Here is a 22,868-nt window from a genome sequence, read left to right as displayed (position 1 = left end):
AGCATTCCTAAGGGTGTTTTATGTTGAAGGATTCAATTCATCAGAAGTGAACAACTGGTAGGTTGCAGAGCAGAAAAAAATGAAACATTTGAGTTTTATATTTATTAAGAAAGCATAAAAATTTATTAAGAAAGTATCTTTTTAAAGCAACTTGTTTCTTCTGTTTTCTTTTCCCTTTATCTCAAACACAGCAAACACTCTACAGGATGCATAAGCAGTGGCATTCTGGATTCTTTCCTGCAGTGTCAGTGAGTCTGGGGAGTTAGATAGGTGACTGTCTATGTGGCCTCCCCATTCTTTTGTTTCTTCTTCTTTTATTAATAAAGGCTTTCCCAATGACTGGCCAAACAGCCGACACACTTCTTGAGCTTTCTGCCGTGTGTTTCCAACAGCAGAGACACACACTCTACGGCTGAGAGGTAGAAAAAGCAGCATGGTAATAAGCAAAGCCAACTTGTACAAACAGCAAGACTAAAATAGCAAGACTATAAGCAAGGAGCATGTTCTGATTCTAAGTAAGCACTGCATATGGCTCATGTCAGAGCACATCAGTAGCTGTCAGCACTGGGAATTGGTAAAGGTACTTAGAATTATCAACATCTGGTAACATAATTGTACCTTCACGAATAAATTCAAGAAACACATGCTGATGTAACCTAAGTCAAATTGTGTTGACCTAATATTTGCAGTAGGTTATTCTTCCAATGGAAATCAGTGAGAAAACATTTATCACATTCTGCCTTTGCGCAGGGGCACTGCAGAAAGAACAAGATTCAATCTCCTAAGCTGAAAAGCATTAAGTTATATTTAGACCAAATGCTAAAATCTGAAACACAAATTTTCTTATGTATGAAGGAAACTATTTTCCCCCATTACGAACTGTAGAAATTAAGTATGCATATTAAATATTATCTGAGGCTGTAAAATTTGTGGCACAAGAGAAAACTTACCGAAGGGTGTCTATGGCTTCTGGCGTGTGGTAGAAATGAGGTGGGCTGATGGTAACAGAAGTTCCTAACTTTTCAGTAAGTAAATTGCAAACGTTCTGCATTTTTCCAAAATCAGTGAATATAATACAGACCTGGAAGTGAACATAGACATCAGACAAGTAATTTTTTTTTTTGTTTTCTCCAATGATTGAACATGTCTAATTAAATCAGCATGAAGACAGATAGCTACAAACTAACTTAATGTGCTAATCCTGTATATAACACAAACGTTTACTGAGTTGGAACACTTATATACCCGTACAGATGATGAGCTGTTTGCTTTGCAACAGAAAGAAACTCATAAAATGATTTAAAACTGAGGATTAAGAAAATTCCCCTTTGGGAGGAAGCATGGCGTTCTTGGTATGCAGACAATTTGAAAAATGAACACATGCTATTTGGGACACATGATTAGATGTATCTTAGCTCTTCTCTTTTAAATTTAAACTTAGATTACTAGATGTTAATTATGCAGAAGCCCGAGCAAAATGATGTGGAAAACATTGTGCATGAAGGAAAATTGCATTTTAATTTCATGCATTACGTTCAAGAAATCTAAACTAAGAGAAGAAAATAAGCCTAGTCTAGTCTAGTTTGCAGTGGGCTCAAAACATTGTGGTAGGTGAACAGATTAATTCCAGAGGCTATAAAGACCACGGCACTTCAGTCTTGGATTAAATACAATTTAAACATTTATCTGTCTGCAGCTTTGGCAATAAGAAGCATTAAATATAGATACATAAGGAATTAAAGTGTTTTCCCAAGTGCTACAAAGCAAGCATTACTATCAGCCTGGATTCAGAGCCCTACAGCCTTCTCTGCAGGAGAGCAGTTGTGAGCACTGAAGTAATGATGCCCAGCTGCTGAAGCATTCAGCAAGCAGAAATCCCAGCTCTCAAAATCTTCTTTTAGGACCAAATCCTCAAATTCACCTAGCAGTACACTGCTCTGATCACCAAGTCAGGGTTAACACCTCTTATCCCTGACTCTTTCTGGACAGCAATAAAGCTTCAGCAGGTTGGGACAAAGAAAGTTGTTGTAGAGGAAATTCCACTGCTGACCCACATGAAATACAGATCACATTCTCCATACAATGCATACAGCCTACCCCAGTATAGGCATAGCTATGGAAATCCAAACTACTGCACGTCAGCTGTACTGCAGTAACTTCCTATAGGCATGCCACACATTTACCTGGTGGTAAAGATCATCTAAGTGAGTTGAATCTTCCAGTGAGAGAGGGCTACTTCATCTACAGGGTAAGGTAAAAATGGATACTGACAATTATCACAAAGCAATTAATGCACTTATTCTGTTGCTCCTGTTAGCCTCTCTCAGTGCACGTACACCTTATCCTAGCTTGAATCTTTGTACTGGCTCAGTCCTCATGAAACTGAGCCACAGCTCAGCTTAGGGCCTTAAAAACTGGCCAAGATCAAGTGACAGGGTAATTACACCTTCTATGATGACAAATCATGTCCGTTGTACAAAAGTGCACCAAGTGTGCACATACGTTTGATTTATATACCCTTTATGCATAAATTGTTGGCTGAATCTCTTTTGGGAGGTGCAGCACCAATCTGAACTAAGACCAAAGATGAGACTAAAGCTAGATTTCTTTCTTCAGTGAGAGCTCTTGACATACTCATGTATTTTCTTGTGCTGCTTTCCAAGAAAATGGTTCTAATTGCATTTTGTGGAAGTTGGTCTCACTATGATATAGTCTCACTACAAGGACTGACATAGCGTCTTCCAGATTGCTATCAACGTTTACAAGATTAGCTCCCTCAAGGGCATGAAGCAGAAGAATGATCAAGCAAAAGAATGGTGGGTCTTAAGTAAGAGATAAGCAACTCAGTCTGGGGTGGCTTTGGGCACTGAGGAAATTTATTGTTAATAAAGCAGCATGTAATCAGGTACACTTGGGAGCAGAAAAACACGGAGCAATACTGAATTCTGTTCTTTCCCAGTTTTCACTTAGATTACTTAGGCCTACATTCAGTAATTTTTACTTCAATTTAAAGAGGATATCTGAGCAATAAAATGTAAAATGGGCTTTTGATTTCTTTAATAAAATTATGATGAAGATTAAGAAGTGTGAAAACATAGGGTGGGCAAAACCATTACAGGCACATGGTAAGATTTGAGTAAGGCTGTAAAGGACCAGAAGTTGTGGTTTATAAAAAGGCAAGTACATTAAGATGTGCACAAGAACTACTTGATCTTCATCCCATTTGATCAGCATGCAATAAATGAACTATTATTATTAAGATATCATAAAGCTTTGTGATCTCATAAAACTTCATTCTTCTGCATATTTTCTTTTGCTAAAGAATGAATTAGAGTTGCAGTTGAAAGTGTATCTTAACTATAACTTAAAATAGTTATTTGTCTGGGAATTTCTTAAGCCTTCTGAAAATTCTTACAGTAGACAAATGGTAAAAAGTCTAAAGAATGAAAAAATGCATGACTTTCTGTGATTTGATGTACAACAAACACAATGGCAAACTCTTTAGTACAGAAGGCAATGTTATTAATTTTAAATTCATTTATATTGCTGAAGTAGTACAGCACACTGGCCAATGGAGCTTCAGAAGATAACGAAACTACATTAACAAAAGAAGTCCTTACATAAGGGGAGAGGCAAAGAGAAATGAATCTCTGCATTAGGAGCCACAACACTGCTACTTAAGCATATGGTATAGCCAGCAGCAGCAGCACTACAGGTAGGCAGATTTTAATGTTCCCAAGCGCTGTGCAACCATAGAACTTTTACAGCTGGTCCAAATGACTGACTGAATACTCAATCCATGTAATTTGCTTTCCACTTATAATCTTGACTGAAAATTAATGGTAGGAAAAGGACGGTGATTGGTTAAGTTACCACGTAAGACTGATGTTGTAGGCCTAAGTTTGCTGGTAACAAAGTACTGCCTAAACAATTAATAAATATAGTTTTATTAATTTTTAACTATAGGCTATTTAAAAGACTCTGTAATTGAAGCTTTCATGAAAGTTGTAATCTAAACTATGAAATTAAAGTTGTTCAGTAGATGACACTGATGATATCATCATACATAGCCAAGGACTCATTTCCAAAATTCAAATTTTGTTCTCCAAATATTCAATTATTTGTATATTTGTTGTTAGGAGAATATACCTTAAACAAGAAAACTGAAGAGGCTGAACTCTGTTTTAGGGGACTGTGAGCAGCAGCTCTATAAAAATGCAATCATTTTATTGTGGACTTCTATGTTTATTTTGTAAGAACCAGTAAAGTTGCTTTGTAGTGAATGAAGGGATAAAAGCTGAAAAGATTCATAGACCAAAAATACATAATCTCCCTTAGGGAATACTTTCAGCATAGCATTTACTTCTCCCAGTAGTATGAATGTGGAAAAATACACCCTCTTGAGCTGATTCTGAAGTAAATGGGATTATTCCCATAATATTTGACTTTCACTCAGCACTTTTTACCTGCAGAATTCAAAGCAAATTACCTAGGAAACAATTAGCTTTGCTTTACTTGCAGCAGGCTGATGGCAGAGTCACGTAGAACAGACTAAAGTCCAAGTGTTGTTCAGCTGTGGCTTAAACAAGTCTAGATTAGAGCTGCTGTGCCACTGTCCCCCATCCATTCCTGCCTTGCACTGCCTCCAGCTCACAGAGCTAAAACATTGAAAAAATAACCACTTTTTTCCTGGATTAGCTTTTAATTGGAGCAGCTTTCTGAATCAACCTATTACCTTACTACCTAAGTAAAACTCCTTGAGGAAGGAGGGCAAGAACATCCGGGGTGGAGGAGAGAGCAAAAGGTCTGTTCACACCACCACAGGACGACAGCCCTGGAGTCCCAGCACAAAGCAGTCCCTTCTGTAGCATTACAGCACGTTAATATGAGAAGAAAAAAAATCCTTTCCATGTTACAGTAGCAGAAGTTTTGTATGCAACAGAAGACTGCAACCAAATAATGCTTTTAAACTGTAGTCCTTCCTTAGTTTTTTTGGGCTACGTTGCTTTTTCTGCAGAGAATACCTACTCCTTATTACGAGAACAGACAGTGGGTAAATTTTGCATCGGTCCTTGCTCCATTGCTTTGTTTCGTTAGGATGAATACATACCTCTGCTTCCATCTGGTAAGTGTCCTCTACTCTGCTAAAATCCTCTGTTACAGTCATATTTTCTTCCTAAAACAAGATACAATAATCTTAAAAGACAGAAATGAAGGGTCTGTTGGAAATGCATGTACATTGTGCTCAGTAGAAGTTGAACGGTTTTGGCTTATTACTTATAACCTAGCAACAGAAGTTGGGAATTTTCCATGCAAATCTCTTCAGTTAAAGCTGGATGTTAAAGATTTCTTGATGTTATTTAAAGTAAATCACGCAGCAGCGCTATAAGTTAATTCTGCTGCTATCCACCTGAAGGCAGGAATGAGGTCTTGAAAGCAGCTGTTAGCTAGAAGCTCTGTGTATCAGCATGTAATTGTCAATCCATCTGATACAAAAAAAACAAACAAACAAAAAAAAACCCCAAAAAACAAAAAACAAACAAAAAAACCCAGGAGATTTCAGCTGTTTTCAGAAAGCTAGCATATGGAAAGTACTCTTCAGATTTTAAGATATTTCAACCACAGCAGCTCATGGCAAGACGATTTAAACAATGCCTAATCAGTGGTTATTCAGTAGGAAGGAAACCCTGAACAGAGGCTATTCCAATCTGACATTCTGCAGTAATAGCAGCTATATTTTTCAATGTCTGTACAGAGCACTAGAAAAACCTTACTCACATACAGAGTAAAACTCAGATACAGAGTAACTCTGGCTACATCTGAATACCCAACCAGCTTGCTGGTAGCCTAACATTTCTTTCACCCACTGCCTTCTTTGGTAAACAGTTTGGGTGAACAGTTTACCTACAACAAAGCCAAGCTTTCCAAATTACTGAAAACGCTTTTATTATTAATCCTAATTCCATAGGAACACATAATACCTGCTTTCAGGGTTGATGCATTTCAGTAGATGCTCTGTGTCAGAATATTTCGTACACAGAACTCAAGTGTTCACTTCTATTGAATACCATGTATATATTTTTTTAGAAATAACATTAATTGTGAGAAGCATTTTCCTTCTAAAATATGAAATGGAAATGAGACCCATAATTATCATTGCACAGCACGTACAAGAAACAAATTCTAACTGTTCAATGCTATGATTGATAAGCAGTGCTGAAATACAAGCACAACCATCCTTTTTTTTTTGGAAAATCTCTCCTAGCAAGGGCAAGGACCAGGCACAGTGAATTCCTAGGAGCTGTATTTCCCCTTTTACAGTCACAGATTTGAGGTAATTGGGAAGCGTGGCCAGCTGCAGTTCAGTAAAAGATCATAGAATCGTAGAGTCCTTAGAGTTGGAAGGGACCCTTAAAGGTCTTCTAGTTCAACTCCCCTGCAATGAACAGCGAATGAATTCCTTTACTCCTTTTATTCATGAAATGGAGTAAATCTTTCTACTTTTAGCAGACTCAATTTAAATTCTACAGGAAAGCTTTCTTTTCTTATAGGAATAACCACACATATAACTCTTATTTTACAGAAATAATTACACTGTAATAGAACTTGAGAGTAAACAGAAAAAGTGCTTTTTTTTTTTTTTCCTTTTTTTTTTTTCCTTTTTTTTTTTTCCCCTCCCATTCTTTAATCCCTTTTAAAAAGTTCTGTTTCCCCTGAAGGAATTCATCTTCTACATCTTTTGTTTGCGTTCTGGTCTTGCACTCGCCCCGTTGCCGTATGTTTAAGGGCAGTGCCATCGTGTGGTTCTAGGCACTAGTGCAAGATCAATGCGATTGGGAGGGAAAGATCCTCTTGTGCCATCTATTGTAACATTTCCCTCACAGCTAATTTTTATCTCACCGGATTTGACAGAAGCTGCATGAGTTACTGGAGATAAATGGAAGACATAATTGCTGAAGTCATAACAATGTGGCCTCCTGCAATACATCTTCTGTTAGACATTTTGTTCCCTTTTAGTAGGGTGTTCTATCTTCAGACAAGGAAACAGAACAGACAAGTAGGGTGATCACAGAATTTTAAGCTGGAATATGGGGTTTGACTACATCAAAAGCAAAAGGCTGTTTTTTTTGTTTGTTTGTTTTTTGTTTTTTGTTTTTTGTTTTTTTTTCCCCCATACTGCTTATATCTACTATTTATATTTTGGGTGCAAAACTCTGTTCATTTGATCACAATAGCCACAAGGGAAGAACAGTTTTCTCTGTGCCCTAGGAAAAGTTACACTTTCAATCCCTCGGGTATCCTGGACTTCTGCAATTGTTTTTTTCAAGCAAATGTCAGGATACTTTGAGGATACTTCTTATAATACATAGTAGTCTTAAAAACCGGATATCTTATGGAGGTTTCTACATCTCTTAATCAAGGATGCATTGAAACTGGAAAACCGTAAATAAGTGAGCAAAATGTCACAATGTTTTTCTCCACTGACTGTATGGATGTGCATCCATGACTGTGGTTCCTGGATAATGGGCTCCAAATATGGAGAACGTTGCACGTAAGTTCAAGGACATTCCCTAGCATGGATAAATCCCAAGCCAGAGCGTGCTGGATACTGTCTGTGAATGGTTTGTTTGTTTTGTTAAATAACACTCACTCCAAAGCCTCAGATAACTGGCCCAAGTACCAGCACTGCTGTTTTTAAACAAGATGGCCAATGACAATTGTTAGATGCAGTGATTAAAGAAAATGGGTGTTACTGTCACACACTACTCCCCAGGTATATTCTAAGTTGTGAATATTAAACAGCACGCTTCTACAGAAAAGGAAAAATGTTCCTTTTTAAACAGCTGGGCTCAGCAAGAGATTGCTTTCCCTACTGACTGTTCTTTCCCTGCAGCTCCCTAAGCAGATTCTGTGCTCTGGAGTATATCCTTATAGCACTCTATAAATAAATTCTACTACGTGCACCTACTTCTGATTAAATTCCTTTGTAAATATACATGGAAATTAGGTGCAGCCCCAGGCACCATGACAAGCTGCTAACACAAGCTCCTGCTGCTGCACAGGTTACACACTCCTGATCTCACAGGCTTCCTACAACAGCAGAATAAAGGGTTAAGGAAAGGGATCCATGGATTAATAAATAAGTAAATGTACAGACTAACCCGCTATTTCTAAAGAGGCCTTCTATAACCTTGAAAGAAACAGAGCCATATGGAGAATGTGAAGAGTCTAGAATGCTATTAACAACAAGGGATGTTAGGAAACGTTGAGAACAAACTGCCAGCAGTTATTAGTCAACAGAAAAGGCAAATGATTGCTCCAGCAGTAGTGACTGAAATTGGATAGAACAAAGCAATAAAAATGACACCATAGGGAACTACCCTCTAAAAAAAAGCAACAAACATAACTTGTTGTTCTCTGGAGCTAACACATTGCTAACACTGAGAAGCCCAGAACTTCCACAGCATGTCACAGTCTCTCTCATCAGCAGAGAGAAGGAACACATCCATCCTCCAACACGTGCTATCTCTGAAATAGCAACAGAATCCTGAGAAATTACTGTAACAACTCACGGACTGCTCAGCTCTCAGTGTAAAACCAGCCTCTTTTCTACCCGCTTACACCATCACTGTGATTATTTTCTCTAGCTTGCAGTAATGTGCACAGCACCTCAAAGTGCTCTCACTCATTTAGCACAGCTCACTCCTTTCATGTGTCATCCGACACAGAATCAAGCCGTGCTGTTGGCAAATTAATCCTCCTCCTGGTTGTCACCAGTCTGAGCGGGGCTCACGGGATGTGATAGAAACACACGCTACCACCTCCTAAGTGAAAAACGCGGGTGACAGATGCAGCCCACCACAGTCTGCATCCGCGCCATTCAGTCCCACAGCTGCAGCACGACCGTTCCCCGAATCAGGGCTGAGAAGCCCTTCTCCATCTCCTACTGCTTTATGTGATGATGCGCGGAAAACGCACGCAGCGGAACTGCACGGAGGGACGGAATCAGAGTGAAGAAAAGGCGTTACATGCAACACTACGCTTTCACCACGCCCAACACACGGCTCGCTGCACAGCCCGCACCGCGGCACTGCGCCGAGGCGTCCCGCGGGCTGATGCCTCCGGAGGCTCCGACGGGGCTCCGAGCCGCCGCTCACCGGGACGCCGCGTTGCCGGGCGCTCTGCGCGATGTACTCCAGCCTGCGGGACACGCTGCTCCGCGCCGCGCCGGCCACCCCCTTCCGGCTGCCTAGCCGTAGCGACACCCTCGCACGGTCTGGGACAGCGCTCAGCTCCGCGCTGCCTCTCACGTGGACTTCCCGGCCGGACGGCGCAGGGAGGCCGCAGCCGCCACCCGCCGGGAGCGGGGCCGGGACTGAGGCTGGAGCTGGAACGGGGCAGAGCTCGGCGAAGACGCGCGCGGGAGGCGGCACGGGCAGCGCCATCCGGGAGAGCCCCTCGCGGCACCATAGCAACCAGCGCTCCCGCTGCACCCTGGGTGGCACCGGACGTGACGCCCCAGCGCCATCGCTGCGGTCTCAGCCGAAGTCTCGCGAGAGCTGCTGAGCATCCCGCCCTGTCGTGTAGCGAGGCGGTCGCTCCTTCGCCGGCCGCTGTGCCGTAACAGCCGGCCGGGTGGTCGTGGAGAGTGAGACTCTTCTGTGGGGCCTCTTATTGTATATTCGCGGTATAGTAGGACCTGGAGTAGAGCAACAACGGATGGGCTACACCCTCGGGTGCTGAGGGAGCTGGCCGGGATGATTGCCGAGCCCCTCTCGGCCATCTGTCAGCACTCCTGGTTAACTGGTGAGGTCCCAGAGGATTGGAGGCTTGCTGATGTGACTCCCATCTTCAAGAGGGCCATAAGGAGGATCCGGGGAACTACAGGCCTGTTAGCCTGACCTCAGTACCAGGGAAGGTTGTGGAGCAAATCATCTTGGATGAGATTGCACGGCATGCGCTTGGTGGCCAGGGGATCAGGCCCAGCCAGCACGGGTTCATGAAAGGCGGCTCATGCTTGACCAACCTCATCTCCTTCTATGACTGGTAGATGAGGGAAGGGCTGTTGATGTAGTCTTCCTAGACTTCAGCTAAGCCTTTGACACGGTCCCTCACAGGCTTCTTCTGGGGAAACTGGCTGCCTATGGCCTGGACAGGTCTACCTTCTTTGGGTAAGGAACTGGCTAGAGGGCCGTGCCCAGCGGGTCGTGGTGAATGGAGCTAAGTCCAGCTGGTGACCCGTTTCAAGTGGTGTCCCCCAGGGGTCAGTACTGGGGCCCATCTTGTTTAATATCTTTATTGATGACCTAGATGAGGGGGTTGAGTGTACCTCAGTAAGTTTGCAGATGACACCAAACTGGGAGGTGGTGTTGATCTGCCTGAGGGTAGGGAGGCTCTTCAGAGGGATTTAGACAGGCTGGACCGCTGGGCTGAGGTGAATGCGATGAGGTTCAACAAGGCCAAGTGACAGGTCCTGCACTTTGGGCACAACAGCCCCATGCAGCGTTATAGGCTTGGGGATGAGTGGCTGGATGAGTGTGAAGAAGAGAAGGACCTGGGGGTGTTGGTTGATGCTCGGCTGAACATGAGCCAACAGTGTGCCCAGGTGGCCAAGAGGGCCAACGGCATCCTGGCCTGCATTAGAAATAGTGTGGCCAGCAGGAGCAGGGAGGTGATCATCCCCCTCTACTCAGCACTGGTGAGGCCGCACCTCGAGTACTGTGTTCAGTTTTGGGCCCCTCACTACAGGTCCTGGAGTGTGTCCAGAGGAGGGCAACGCAACTGGTGAGGGGTCTGGAGCACAAGTCTTATGAGGAGCAGCTGAGGGAGCTGGGATTGTTTAGTCTGGAGAAGAGGAGGCTCAGGGGAGACCTCATTGTATTTTACAACCTCCTGAAGGGAGGTTGTGGTGAAGAGGGATTTGGCGTCTTCTCCCAGGCAGTGAGCAGGACACGGGGTAATGGCTGCAAGTTGAATCAGAGGAAGTTTAGGTTGGACATAAGGAAGAACTATTTCTCTCAGAGAGTGGTCAGGCACTGGAATGGCTGCCCAGGGAGATGGTGGAGTCGCCGTCCCTGGCAGTGTTCAAGAGGCGTCTGGATGAGGAGCTGTGTGATACAGTTTAGTGCTTGTGGTGGCAATGGTGATGAGGAGACGGTTGGACTAGATGATCTTATAGGTCGTTTCCAACCTTGTGATTCTATGAACCTGAGGGGTACGTGTCATGAGGAAGAGCTCCAGGATCAAGCTCTTTTTGTTGACCCTCTCTGTACATGGAAGCCTGGGTTGTGCAGTGCTATTGTGCCTCTTCTGTCACAAACCAGCCCTACTTCCTGCTGTTGCTTCTTTGTGCAGGGATCTTGGGTTGACTTTGCAGACAAAGGCCTTCCCTCACCCTTTTTTCCCCAGACTAAACAGGCCCAGTTCCTTCAGTCTCATAGAATCAAAGAATCAGAGAATGGCCTGGGTTGGAAGGGACCTCAAGGATCATGAATCTCTAATCCCCCTGCCCATGCAGGGCCACTAATCTCCACATTGAATACTAGACCAGGCTGCCCAGAGCCCCATCCAGTCTGGCCTCAAACACCTCCAGGGATGGGGCATCCACAACCTCTCTGGGCAGCCTGTTCCAGCACCTCACCACTCTCATAGTAAAGAATTTCCCCCTGACATCCAACCTGAATCTTCCCTCCCTCAACTTAAAACCATTTTCCCTTGTCCTGCAGTTATCTACCCTTTCAAAGAGTTGATTCTCCTCCTGTTTGTAGGCTTCCTTTACATGTTGAAAGGCTGCAATGAGGTCACCCTGCAGTCTTTCCTCGTAGGGCATTTTCTCCAAGCGTTTCACAAGCCTCGTTGCCCTTCTTTGGACCTGCTCCAGCACCTCAAAGTCCTTTCTGTTCTCAGGTGCTCAAAACTGAACACAGTACTTGAGGTGAGGTCTCACCAACGCTGAGTACAGGGGCAGGATGACTTCCCTAGTCCTGCTCACCACACCATTCCAGATACAAGCCAAGATGCCATTGGCCTCCTGCACTGAGCATGCACTGAGCTATTTCTCACTAGATGCGGAATTTCCTCTTGCTGGACTTCATGAAGCTCCTTTCAACTCAGCTCTCCAGCCTAACGAAATGACTGTGAAATAATCTGCTATAGTATAGTTATCTACAATGTATATGTACTATATATATGGTTATCTACTATATGTATAGTAGATAAATGGGGAGCGGTGGATGTGTTCATTGTGAAAAACCGACGAAGTTCAGACAAGGTAGGTGGACCAGTGATGCAGACCAAAAAATGGCTGAGCCTTCATGCTCAGAGAGTTGCGATCAGCAGCATAAAATTCATCTAGAGACCAGTCACCAGAAGGGTGCTCCAGGGACTGAAGCCAGTACTATTCAGCATCTTTATTTATGACCTGGTGATGAGAAATAGGGCACCCTCAGCAAATTTGCTTGGGGTACAAACCTGTGAGCTGCCAGGGAGAGATATCTGGACAGGCTGGAGAAGTGCCTGGAGAAGACAGGAACCTCATGTAATTCAACAAGGGCAAATGGTAGTTGTTGCAGCTGAGGAAGAATAACCAGTACAGTCTGGGGCTGGTTGGCTGAAAAACATCTTTAGGGGAAAGGATTTGGAGATACTGGTGGACATCAAGTTGAGCATAAGCTGGTGTTGTGCCCTTGAAGCAAAGGAGACCCAACAGTATCCCAGGCTGTTTTAGGAAAAGCATTTCCACTAGTTTGAGGAAGGTAATCCTCAGAATGTTGTTGAACTACAGTCTCAGTCTTCTGTAGGCTTTTCATATCTTAACTAATTTTCACTCAAGGCAGATGCCAAAAAATGTGAAGATATTTGTTGAAATTCTAAAATTCAATTTATTTTAATAAATTCAAATTATTTTAATGAGCTAACCCAGTGTTTCATGGGTGTATCCAGCTAGCATTCACCTGTATGTCTGGTCTCATTTGTTTCAGAATTTCTGAGGTATGTTGTTACTGTGTACATATGTGATACATTTTATTTTGATTACTTTAAATCTGGATATTTAAATCAGGCATAGAGGCTGAAAGCTAACAGTGCTGTATGTTTTTGTAAAAGGTCTTGTAACCTTCAGAATTTGTGTCAGAATATCTCCTGATACGATACAGATAAATATTGCTGTACTCTCCTAGATGGAAACATGTTGTGTAAAGACATTGAGACCTGATTTTACGTTACAAGTCAGATGCAAGTTTATTGGAAGTGGCAGGAAAGGAAATACGAAGGGAATTGAAGTTCTCTCTTTTTTTTTTCCTTATTAATCTTCTTGATGCAGTATATACTTCATGTCCTGTCATTAGAAAGATTCTGTGCAGGTTGCCTTTCCCATTGTTAATATCACATCTGCCTTAAGAAGTGTCAGTGACTTTTGCATGCCTCGTGACTTTTGGAGTCTTCTTCCCTTTAATTCAGTTTTCTCTTCAGACTTGCTGAACGCTTGAAGCCTCAGATGAAATAGATTGAACCTGTTAGGTATTCATTATCTCTGGAGATGATGTTCCGTGTTCTCAACATGGATAACTGAAAGTAGAGACACCTAAAAGTTTGAGTGTAACTGACTTTGATCAAAATTATATGACAAGGAAGACAAGGAAGAAGCTTGTAACAGAATCCAAAATATCAGTGCCCAGTCACTTATAAAAATCAGTTCTGGATCTGATGTGAAAAAGGGCTGTCTTTAAGAAGGGAAATATTAAAGGAAAATGGGTACAGAGGAAATTGTATATTCAATATGTATTCCTTGGAAATAAATCATTTCATCAAATAGGGAAATAAAAAATAAATGCTTTTGAAAGTATTCTTTCTTCTTTGTCATTCTTATTTTTTCTTTTACTCAAAGGTTTGTAGTAAATTTACTTAAATATGTAGCAGTATTAATGGACAGAGTAAATACTGAATGCCACTCATTAAGCAATGATCAATAAAGCTTTTAAAGCTACTATCATGAAGGCAAGCTGTGCGCTTACCAGGTTATTTTTGTGTGTTTAAAACTATTCTGTGTCAGAAAAAGTCATAATAGTAGTTATTACACACACATAGAGAGAGATGTGCAATGAAATATCGTACGTGTTATACACTTTCTAATTCGATGCAATATGATGTTTAACTTTCTGGGGACACAGTGTGCCTTGTATAACTGTTACAAAAAAGGTATTTTAAGCAAAGAGCTTAACTGGATGTATTCAAGAAGACCTTTTTGAAGTCCAGTTACAAAATGATTTCATAGAATCATAGAATCATTAGAATCACAGAATGGCCTATGTTGAAAAAGACCTCAAAGATCATCTAGTTTCAACCCCCTGCTATGTGCAGGGTCGCCAACCAGCAGACCAGGCTGCCCAGAGCCACATCCAGCCTGGCCTTGAATGCCTCCAAGGATGTGGCATCCACAGCCTCCTTGGGCAACCTGTTCCAGTGACTCACCACTCTCTGTATGAAAAACTTCCAATATTTAACCTAAACCTCCCCTGTCTCAGTTTAAAGCATTCCCCCTTGTCCTATCACCATTGACCCTTGTGGGTGCCATTCCCCCTCCTGTTTATATGCTCCCTTCAAGTTTTGGAAGGCCACAATGAGGTCTCCCCAGAGCCTTCTCTTCTCCATGCTAAACCAGCCCAGTTCCCTCAACCTTTCCTCACAGGAGAGGTCCTCCAGCCCTCTGTTCATCTTAGTGGCCCTCCTCTGGACCTGTTCCAAGAGCTCCACATCCTTCCTGTACTGGGGGCCCCCGGCCTGCACGCAGTATTCCAGATGAGGCCTCATAAGAGCTGAGTAGAGGGGATTTAGATGCAAATTAACTGATGGAAATATGCATTTCAGCAGGGTAAAAATGATATTTTGAGTAGTTAAAATGTACTGCAAGAACATCACACACTAAAGATAATGTGATAACTATAGCCATATTTACTTTGCAGTCTTTTAAGGGGTACTTTGCAAAGCACTGTTCTAATTGTAATGATAGATTGACACTCAGAACTGGAATTTAAGGCCAAACCTATGGATGATAAACTTCTTTTGACTTACAGTTTGAGTGGAATGAATTTTTGAAAATGGTGGATTAAAATGTTGTTGCAGTGTTGGAAAAGCTGATCTAATTGAGAGAATCATTCTGCTAAATTACAGTTGAACTGAAAAATTGAAAATCTGTAGATCACGAAGAGATGGAGGTGGTGCTAAACTACATGTGGGATTTGGGTTTCTACTTAGAAAACATAACTTTTTTTTTTTTTTTTTTTTTTTCCTCTCTCTTTCTCTCTGCTACCAGTGAGATACTGCATTATTTGTAAGCTTTACTAATTGATTTTTTTTTTAATTGAAGATTTTTGAGAGATTGTGTGTGTGTGAAAAAGAAGTCCCAGTTACAGCTAATGCCTTTCATTTATTTATTTATTTAGTAAAAGGAAAATTTACAGTAGCCATACTGATGTCTTTCTCTCATCTGTCCTCAGATGTTCACTTACTGTTCTGTAAAACATCCCATGAATGGAGGTTCCATGTCGTATCTTGTGTGTGTTATTACAGTGTTTATTTGCAAGTTGATCACCCACTTCTTACATGGCATTAGCAAGCACTCAAGGGCAAATAAATATCCACTATCAGCCTTTTCAAATCCATGTTAGACTTGAAACTCAGATTAGACCTAAGAATGTAGACATTTCTTCTATCTTCCTAAATTACTGAATTCTTATCTTATTTAACAGTCACCAAAGAATTTCAAATGTTTTGTTGCCTATGGAACTTCTAAAGTTGTCAACAATTTATGCAGCATGGGAGATTGTTCAAAAAGTGTTAAATCAATCTATTTCTGCCCCCATCCCTGGAGGCATTCAAGGCCAGGCTGGATGTGACTCTGGGCAGCCTGGTCTGGGGGTTGGCAACCCTGCACATAGCAGTGGGAAACTAGAGATCACTGTGGTCCTTTTCAACTCAGGCCACTCTACGATTCGATGATTCCACTCTATGTTCAAGATACTGCTTACTGGAAGACACCGTTCTTACAAGCAGAATTTGGTGCCCAAGTATGAGAAGGGACAATATTGCTGGAAGGTGTGAATAATCACATCTTTACCTTCCTTTAAATAGCTCAGCACCTCACAGGTTCGGAAGAGACATCATTCATTTTTTGTTCCTCCTTACCTCCCACCTAAATTGTGATTTGACGAGAAAAAGAGATAGTAGAGATAACCCCTACAAAACTACAGACATAGGCTGAGCTTGGGTAGAATCTGATTTTTTCTAGTTTTAAATTTGTCCTGTCAGTAAAGGTGAATATTCCTTCATTTTTCAAAGTCAAATTTCCTTCTCTTCTCTGACCTCACTATTGATGAAACGAGCTGATAGATTTAGTCTACTGGTGGAAAACCCAAAGAACAAAAAGCCATCATGATGTCATTATTGATTTTATATTAATATTAATCACATAGGAAATGGCCTGGAATTCTTGGCTATGAGCAGTAAAGATTTGCCAAAGTTTTTGCACCATAAGTAGCAATATTTAATTGATAACTCAGAAAGAGTAACTCGGCAGGATCTGATGATTGAAATACTATTTAATATACTATAAGCATTTGTTAATTAAAATTTCCATGCTTAATGGTATAATAAAGTTTAATACTACTCTCAGTTTGTTGTTACTCAAATTTGAACTTTCATGAGCTATGAAAGCTCAAAGGAAAGCTATGAAGGAAATAATACACATTTTCTCCAGTCTACCAATTTATATTTTCTTAGATGTCCACAACAGCTGAGAACGAATATCATAAATACTTCACATAGGTAAGTACTGCTGACGTCTTAATGTTAAGTGCCCCTAAATATTCCTTTCTAGCAAGACTGAATATAACTGTAATTTGACCAGCAGAAACCTGACAGATGCAGCAATCACATACTTGGCAAAAACATTTGTGGAAGTAACTGTAGAGTGAGGAAGGATTGCAGAATGCTGCACTTTAAAGCCCAAAGAAATCCCTGTGTCTTGGTCCCTGCAAGAAGCCATAGAGCTTTCAGAAGTTTAAGTGTGCTGGCTGAACTAAAAAATCTAAAACTCCCCCTGATTATAAATATTTTTCACTTCCCAGCCTTAGCCATTTGAACTGCCTATTGTTTGCTTGCGTTCACTTTGTCAGGAGGCTTGATCATGCGCTGACTCAACATTTAATTATGGTCAGTAGAAAGAAAGACACACTGCTTTGAGAGATGCAGTTTCTGTCTTTCCACAGGCATAGTTTCTAAATTTCAGAGGAGGTTTCCATGCAAAGTCTCTTACTTCCTTTTCTCATGACTGGTTGCAGAAGCCTGTATTCCAGCTTCATTATGAAAAGAAATCGAGGTTTTTAGCCCCCTTGGATTTTTTTTTTTTTCTGAGGCTTACTTCTCAGCCTTATGGCTATGATCTCATTTATCAGTACTCTTCAACTGTGTGGGCCCAAAGCTGTTGTTTTTTCCCCCAGGGCAGATTTATCAGTCCTATTCCTTGCGTCTGCTCACTCACATTTATTTTCATGTAATGGAGACTGCACAGTAGAAAATAGATGTTAAAATCTGTACTTAAAAACTGTCCATCTGAGCTTAGATTAAAAAATACTTCTTCTAAATTCAGAAATGGTCTTTGGTCTACATGTTAGTAATTTATTTAACTGTACTGAACCTATCTCAGTCTGACAACACCATGGCATGGTAAAAAACCAGCTTCTTTTTCAGCAAAGCAAGTTAGAATTTACTGTATTGAAGCATAAGGTTAATTGAGTGTGCAATGCAACAAATGTTAGCTTTCAGAAAATTACCCAAGCAGTCTTAGATCTTCTAATTTGTAGCAGGGATCTCCTGCACTAAGGAGATCCATAATTCGACTATATACGGACTGAACTTTCCTTTTCCTTAGTTTTTCATTCCCAAGCTGTCAAGTCAGATGAGATCTCACTACTGCACAGCAGGTGGAGAATGAGGCATAAACTGAACTCTTTAAATCTAGGCTGGTCATTGTCTGGATCAGCTGAATCCTTTTTTTCCCCTATTTTTTTTTTCATTACCTAGCATATAAGTTTTTAAAAAAATATCTGCATCAAAGTGTAACTTTGGTGCTGCTATGGATCTTGTTAATGATATTTATTTTCAGTCATGCCTAGTGGTCTGAAATGAATATTTTAAACACCTGCAAAGGCGCACAATCAGTTCATAACAGGTACTTGCTTTAAATTTACAGGTGGGTAAATTTAAGGGTAAGCTGCAGATACTGGGCATGTGAGAATTAAAAATATCTACAAGAGGGTGTGACAATTCTGAAATTAGCTGAGGTCTGGCATGCAGGAATTTGAATGGGAAGCACCAGAAATGGAAATCTTAGGTGGGGGCAGCTGAGAGCAAGAGGCTGATGTTGCTTTCTGACAGCATTCAGGGGAATGAAAGTTAGAAAGGTCATTGGCTTTAGAAGCAGATAGTGACACTGTTTTCTCTCCATTTTTTACTAACTTTCATTTTTTGCCCTTCAGATTTTCCATGATTAAGGCCCATATTGCCGCTAATGACCATGGGGTTTGTCTATATCCTCTGCCTTCTGCTTTAGTCTATTCAATCCATCTGATCTTTTTTTCAACTTTTTCTCTAACTTTTAGAGATTTCTCCCACTATTAAAGACCTAAAAAAGCACTGAGACAGTCCTCTGCAAGAAGCTTTAAAGTGAAACCATGCAAAGTGATAATAACAGTATGCACTGCCTAATATTCCTGAAGCTAGGAGCATTGACTGCCATCCTGCTCAGGTGCCCCTTGCATGACACAGGTGATGGTGATGTTTCTGATGATAGCAGGTGCCCATGAAAAGCATCTCTAAGATTCCTGAGCCCCAGAGCAGACTCTTTGTGCAGTAGCATGATTGCTCTGATAAAAATGCTTGTCGCAGCAGTTATATGTTGCTGATGCACCTCAATCAGTGGGTTGTTGGCCTGTCTTCACGCTCTACAGTTGCTAACAGGTGGAAGAGATGGGAGCTATGACTCCTGATCTTGCTTTTAATTAGCAGAGAAGATTCTTCTAGATTTTGAAGTTACCCTGATAATTTCACAAGTAAACCTGAGATATTTTTGGAATAACAACAGTAATAGCAACTGGGTTGATGGAAATACAAGTGATGCAGTGAGCGAAGAGTCAACTCATAACTGAATGTACTGCTCAGAACTGACAACCAGGAATAAATGTTCACAGGAAACAATGCATATAAAAATGCATTTGAAGATGTTTGGAGGTGAAATAAAATGGAGCAGGTAAGATCTTGAGAGGCAATATGAAACTGCGTAGTGAATTAGAGAATGAGGGATGACAGAAGAAGAGTTGTGAAAGCAGATATCAGGGTGTAGTTATACCAAGGCAGAGTGGTCTGTGATCTGAAAGCTGAATCTCACGAGAGTATTTGTAAGCATGCTAGAACTACGAATTTGGAGTTTTGCAGCTTTGCTATTAAGTGTAAAATGAATTCGTAAAGAGGACAGATTTGTATGGACTCTTGAAAGTAGCTGTGAAATGGAGCAAATCGACATTGTACTTAGTAAAGCTGAAGGACATAACATTGTTAAACACGTATGTAAAATAACAAACAATTAGAATCAGTTCAAAAGCCTTGCAAGATGCATAGCAAAGGCAAATGTTTCTATTCTTTTTTTTGTTTTTTCTTTTTTCCCCCCCAAATAGGAAATTATATCCTGAAAGCTGCAACAAAGGCACTATTTTCTGTACTATTAAACTTTTTTTTTTTTTAATATGGTATTTCCATAGACAATTGCTCTATGCATGTCTAGGTATGTGTAGAATGCCCTTCAGCCTCGTAAATACATCATCTTTAGTTTAGAGGATGGTTTTGCTAGCTATTGATGTCAAGTTGGCAAATTATTTTATTGTAGGTCTCTATTATAGCATCTATGGACCTCATACGAAGTTGAATTCTTCTCTGAGTAATCTCACATAACAGAGCATCACTTTAGGTTTTGTTTAAGAAATGAAGTCTTTTTTGCTCTTTTAGTATTAGTAGAACTTGACATCTGCTGTCTTCCCCCATTTTTTGGGAGGCCAGTGTTATCAATGAGAACTAGGCTGTGTTAATTCATGCCACCTTTCTCTACTTTTGTTCTTCCTCTTTTGCTAATAATAAGATCTGTAATTAATGAGGTTTAGATTAAAAATAATCAAGTATTTCTAATGATATTGAGGGAAACTCCAATGTCTCTTGTTTTCAGTGGGAGCCTTGTTTTGGTCCTGAAAGGGTGAATTATGTCTCATATTTAAAAATACAGACCATGTGGATTTGCACAAATAAGAAGGAAAATAGGTAGTTGTAACATTAACCATATTATTCTGTTTATATAAATCTGTTGTGTTTTGTAGATTTTCAAGGTTAAAATCTGCGTTCCTTCTCTTTGCAAGTAAGCAGAAAATGGGGACTTCAAGTCCGACTTAGATTTCCTCACTGGAGTGTGACATAGGGCAAGAGCAGTGACAAGCGCTGAATGATGTCTGAGGGTGGAATAAATGACATCAATTTGTCCTCTTTTTCATAATACTGTTTTGCACTAATATCTCTAAAGAAACTTGTACAGAAGAATATAATTTTGCTTTTAGATGGAGGAGTCCTACTGCGTTGGTTGATTCTCCTGTGGATATGTTATTAAGTGATACATAGGAATTGCTCCAGAGCTAGAGAGAGCCAAACAATGAAATACTTTGCACTCTCCTTGGGTTGCATTGTCATTTAGAGTGATCACTGAAGTGTGTTTAAAAGGAGTTGTTGTAGTACATATTGAAAAATCAATACAAATGTTAGTTGTCTTGCAACACTTTGCTTTAGGATTGCAATAGTTGGGAATGGTTGAAATCGATGCGTTTTAAGAAAATGGACTTGATGTAGCATAAAATGTGACTGCAGAGTTTGCTGTGAATTGGAAAGTTAGTTTGCATTGCCTCTATTGGGAAGCTGAGCTCTGTTTTAATTTTCATCAGTGCAACAACCAGAACAAAATCACAACCAAGTGGGAAAAGAAAAGGAGAAATGAATCTATTTGCTCTCATATATCAGTCACGAGATATATTATTTACTAAACTGTGATCATCAATGTCTCAAACAGAACTAAAATGGAGTCGTTTTCTGAGACAGTGCTGGGGAAATATCTTGGCTGGCTGAAAAATAGAAAGAAGAAAACCCATGCTAATTCTTTAAACTGAATTTTCATGCTTTGAATGCATGAATGAAATTTCATGCTCACAGAATGCCAGGGTGTTCCTTTACCTTCAGACTGGAAATTTAACATGGAATCCAAGAAAGAAGAAGCCCACAGAAGTCCCAGATGTAACTTAGATTAGCTTCTGAGGGGGGGGGAAAAAAAACAAAAACAAAAACAAAACTGTTTTAAGAGATCACCTTAAAAGGCAGCTAATTTTGCTTGTGCCTCACTCACTTTGCTGTTCTGGCATTTAAGGCTCCTTAGATCTGCAACCTTTCCAAATTGTTTTTATGTGAATAATGTGTACTGTGAGTCTGTTCTCAGCATTTGTGACCATCTTTTTGCAGAGGACAAACCTGTACAGGCCTGTCTTCATTTGCATTGTGGTCTCTGTGTGAGACACAAGAAGTCGCTCAGTGCAAATGAGAATTGAGCCATGTGTTTGAAAAGCAGTGGGCAACTGCAGAAACAATTGTGAGAAGGTGACCTTATTATTTATTGTGCTTTTAAACATGATCCTCAGAGGTGCCAGGGTACTCAGTTCCCATCAATTTCAAAGTTAATCCAGTGTTCCAGTGTTGTCCTACAGAACTGAGGGTGCAGAAAGGAGTGTCAGATAATAATGAGCTCATAGGGTTGCAAACAGTTACGAAAGTAATGATATACATGATAAAGATTTTCTTTGACAATTTTTAATAAGCCGTGGGTTGTGCAGTGACAAAATACGGCATAAGATGGCAGTAAGAGATTGGGAAATACAGTGGTTTGGAGCAACACATTCCAGTGAATCAACCCCTGGCTTGCAATAAACATGATTGTATAACAAGTGACAAAACGGGGGTTGCTGATCTCCATACAGGCATTGGCTTCTAACATTTTTGCATTTTCTTTTTCCCCAGAGGAAAATTTCCAGTTTACTTGGCATTTATACTTTCTTATCTTAGTGTGGGAAAATGGAATGACATTTCACACTGCACTGCCATCTGTGTGAAAGTTTACTGCTCATATATATATATATTTTTTTTAGCTGTGTTGCATGAAAATTACTCCAAATTTAGAGGCATATTAAATATGGCATCAAATGCTGGAAGGAATGAAGTCGATTGAAACAGCCACACCAGTAATGTGCAGATAGCTTTGCAGCCTTCCTAGTGGGGCATAGTCAATGTGGATTTGTAAAACCACTCTGTCCATTAATATTGAGGTGCTGCAAAGATGACTCACTACAAACCCCAGCACAGGGAACAGCTTCTTGTAGGTAGGGACCCTCTTGGCAGAGTTAGCCAAAGCCAAGGAGCTGTAATTGGAGAGCTGAAGTTGGGCTGGTGAGTCTGGGGGAGGGCTTTGTCAGGTGTTCTAGTTGCAGTTTAGAGACTTCCAACCTCTCACTTCAGGGTTATGAACTAATTTGTGGCCATATAATTGAATTTTGCATGTGAATGTGATTGCTTTTTCAGAAAATCATATGCAGAGAAACTGGAGAAGAAGAGGGCTGTATTTCTGAAAAACTGATTTCAGCAGGATTTCTAAAGATTTAACACTGCTAAGAGAGAAAATATGCAGGTGACTTGCAAAATAGGTGCCTAATTTCTCAATGTCAATGATTCCATTAGATCTG

The 22,868-nt window shown here is 40.7% G+C and overlaps 1 protein-coding gene across 1 annotated transcript; it reads right to left on the bottom strand.

Annotated features, from left to right (window-relative positions):
• Positions 1 to 45: 45 nt before the first annotated feature.
• IRAK1BP1 (interleukin 1 receptor associated kinase 1 binding protein 1) lies at positions 46 to 9,517 on the bottom strand. Its single transcript, XM_048934910.1, has 4 exons — positions 9,159 to 9,517; positions 5,111 to 5,176; positions 951 to 1,081; positions 46 to 412 (listed from the first exon to the last, which is right to left on the bottom strand). Exons 1-4 carry the CDS (start codon positions 9,444 to 9,446, stop codon positions 142 to 144), a joined length of 756 nt encoding a protein of 251 aa, XP_048790867.1. The 5' UTR covers positions 9,447 to 9,517; the 3' UTR covers positions 46 to 141.
• Positions 9,518 to 22,868: the final 13,351 nt, after the last annotated feature.

The sequence above is a fragment of the Lagopus muta genome, chromosome 2 (genome assembly GCF_023343835.1).
Source record: "Lagopus muta isolate bLagMut1 chromosome 2, bLagMut1 primary, whole genome shotgun sequence".
NCBI classification, from domain to species: Eukaryota; Metazoa; Chordata; class Aves; order Galliformes; family Phasianidae; genus Lagopus; species Lagopus muta.
The sequence above is the reverse complement of the archived record's forward strand: the minus strand, read 5'-3'. Positions and strand labels throughout refer to the sequence as shown.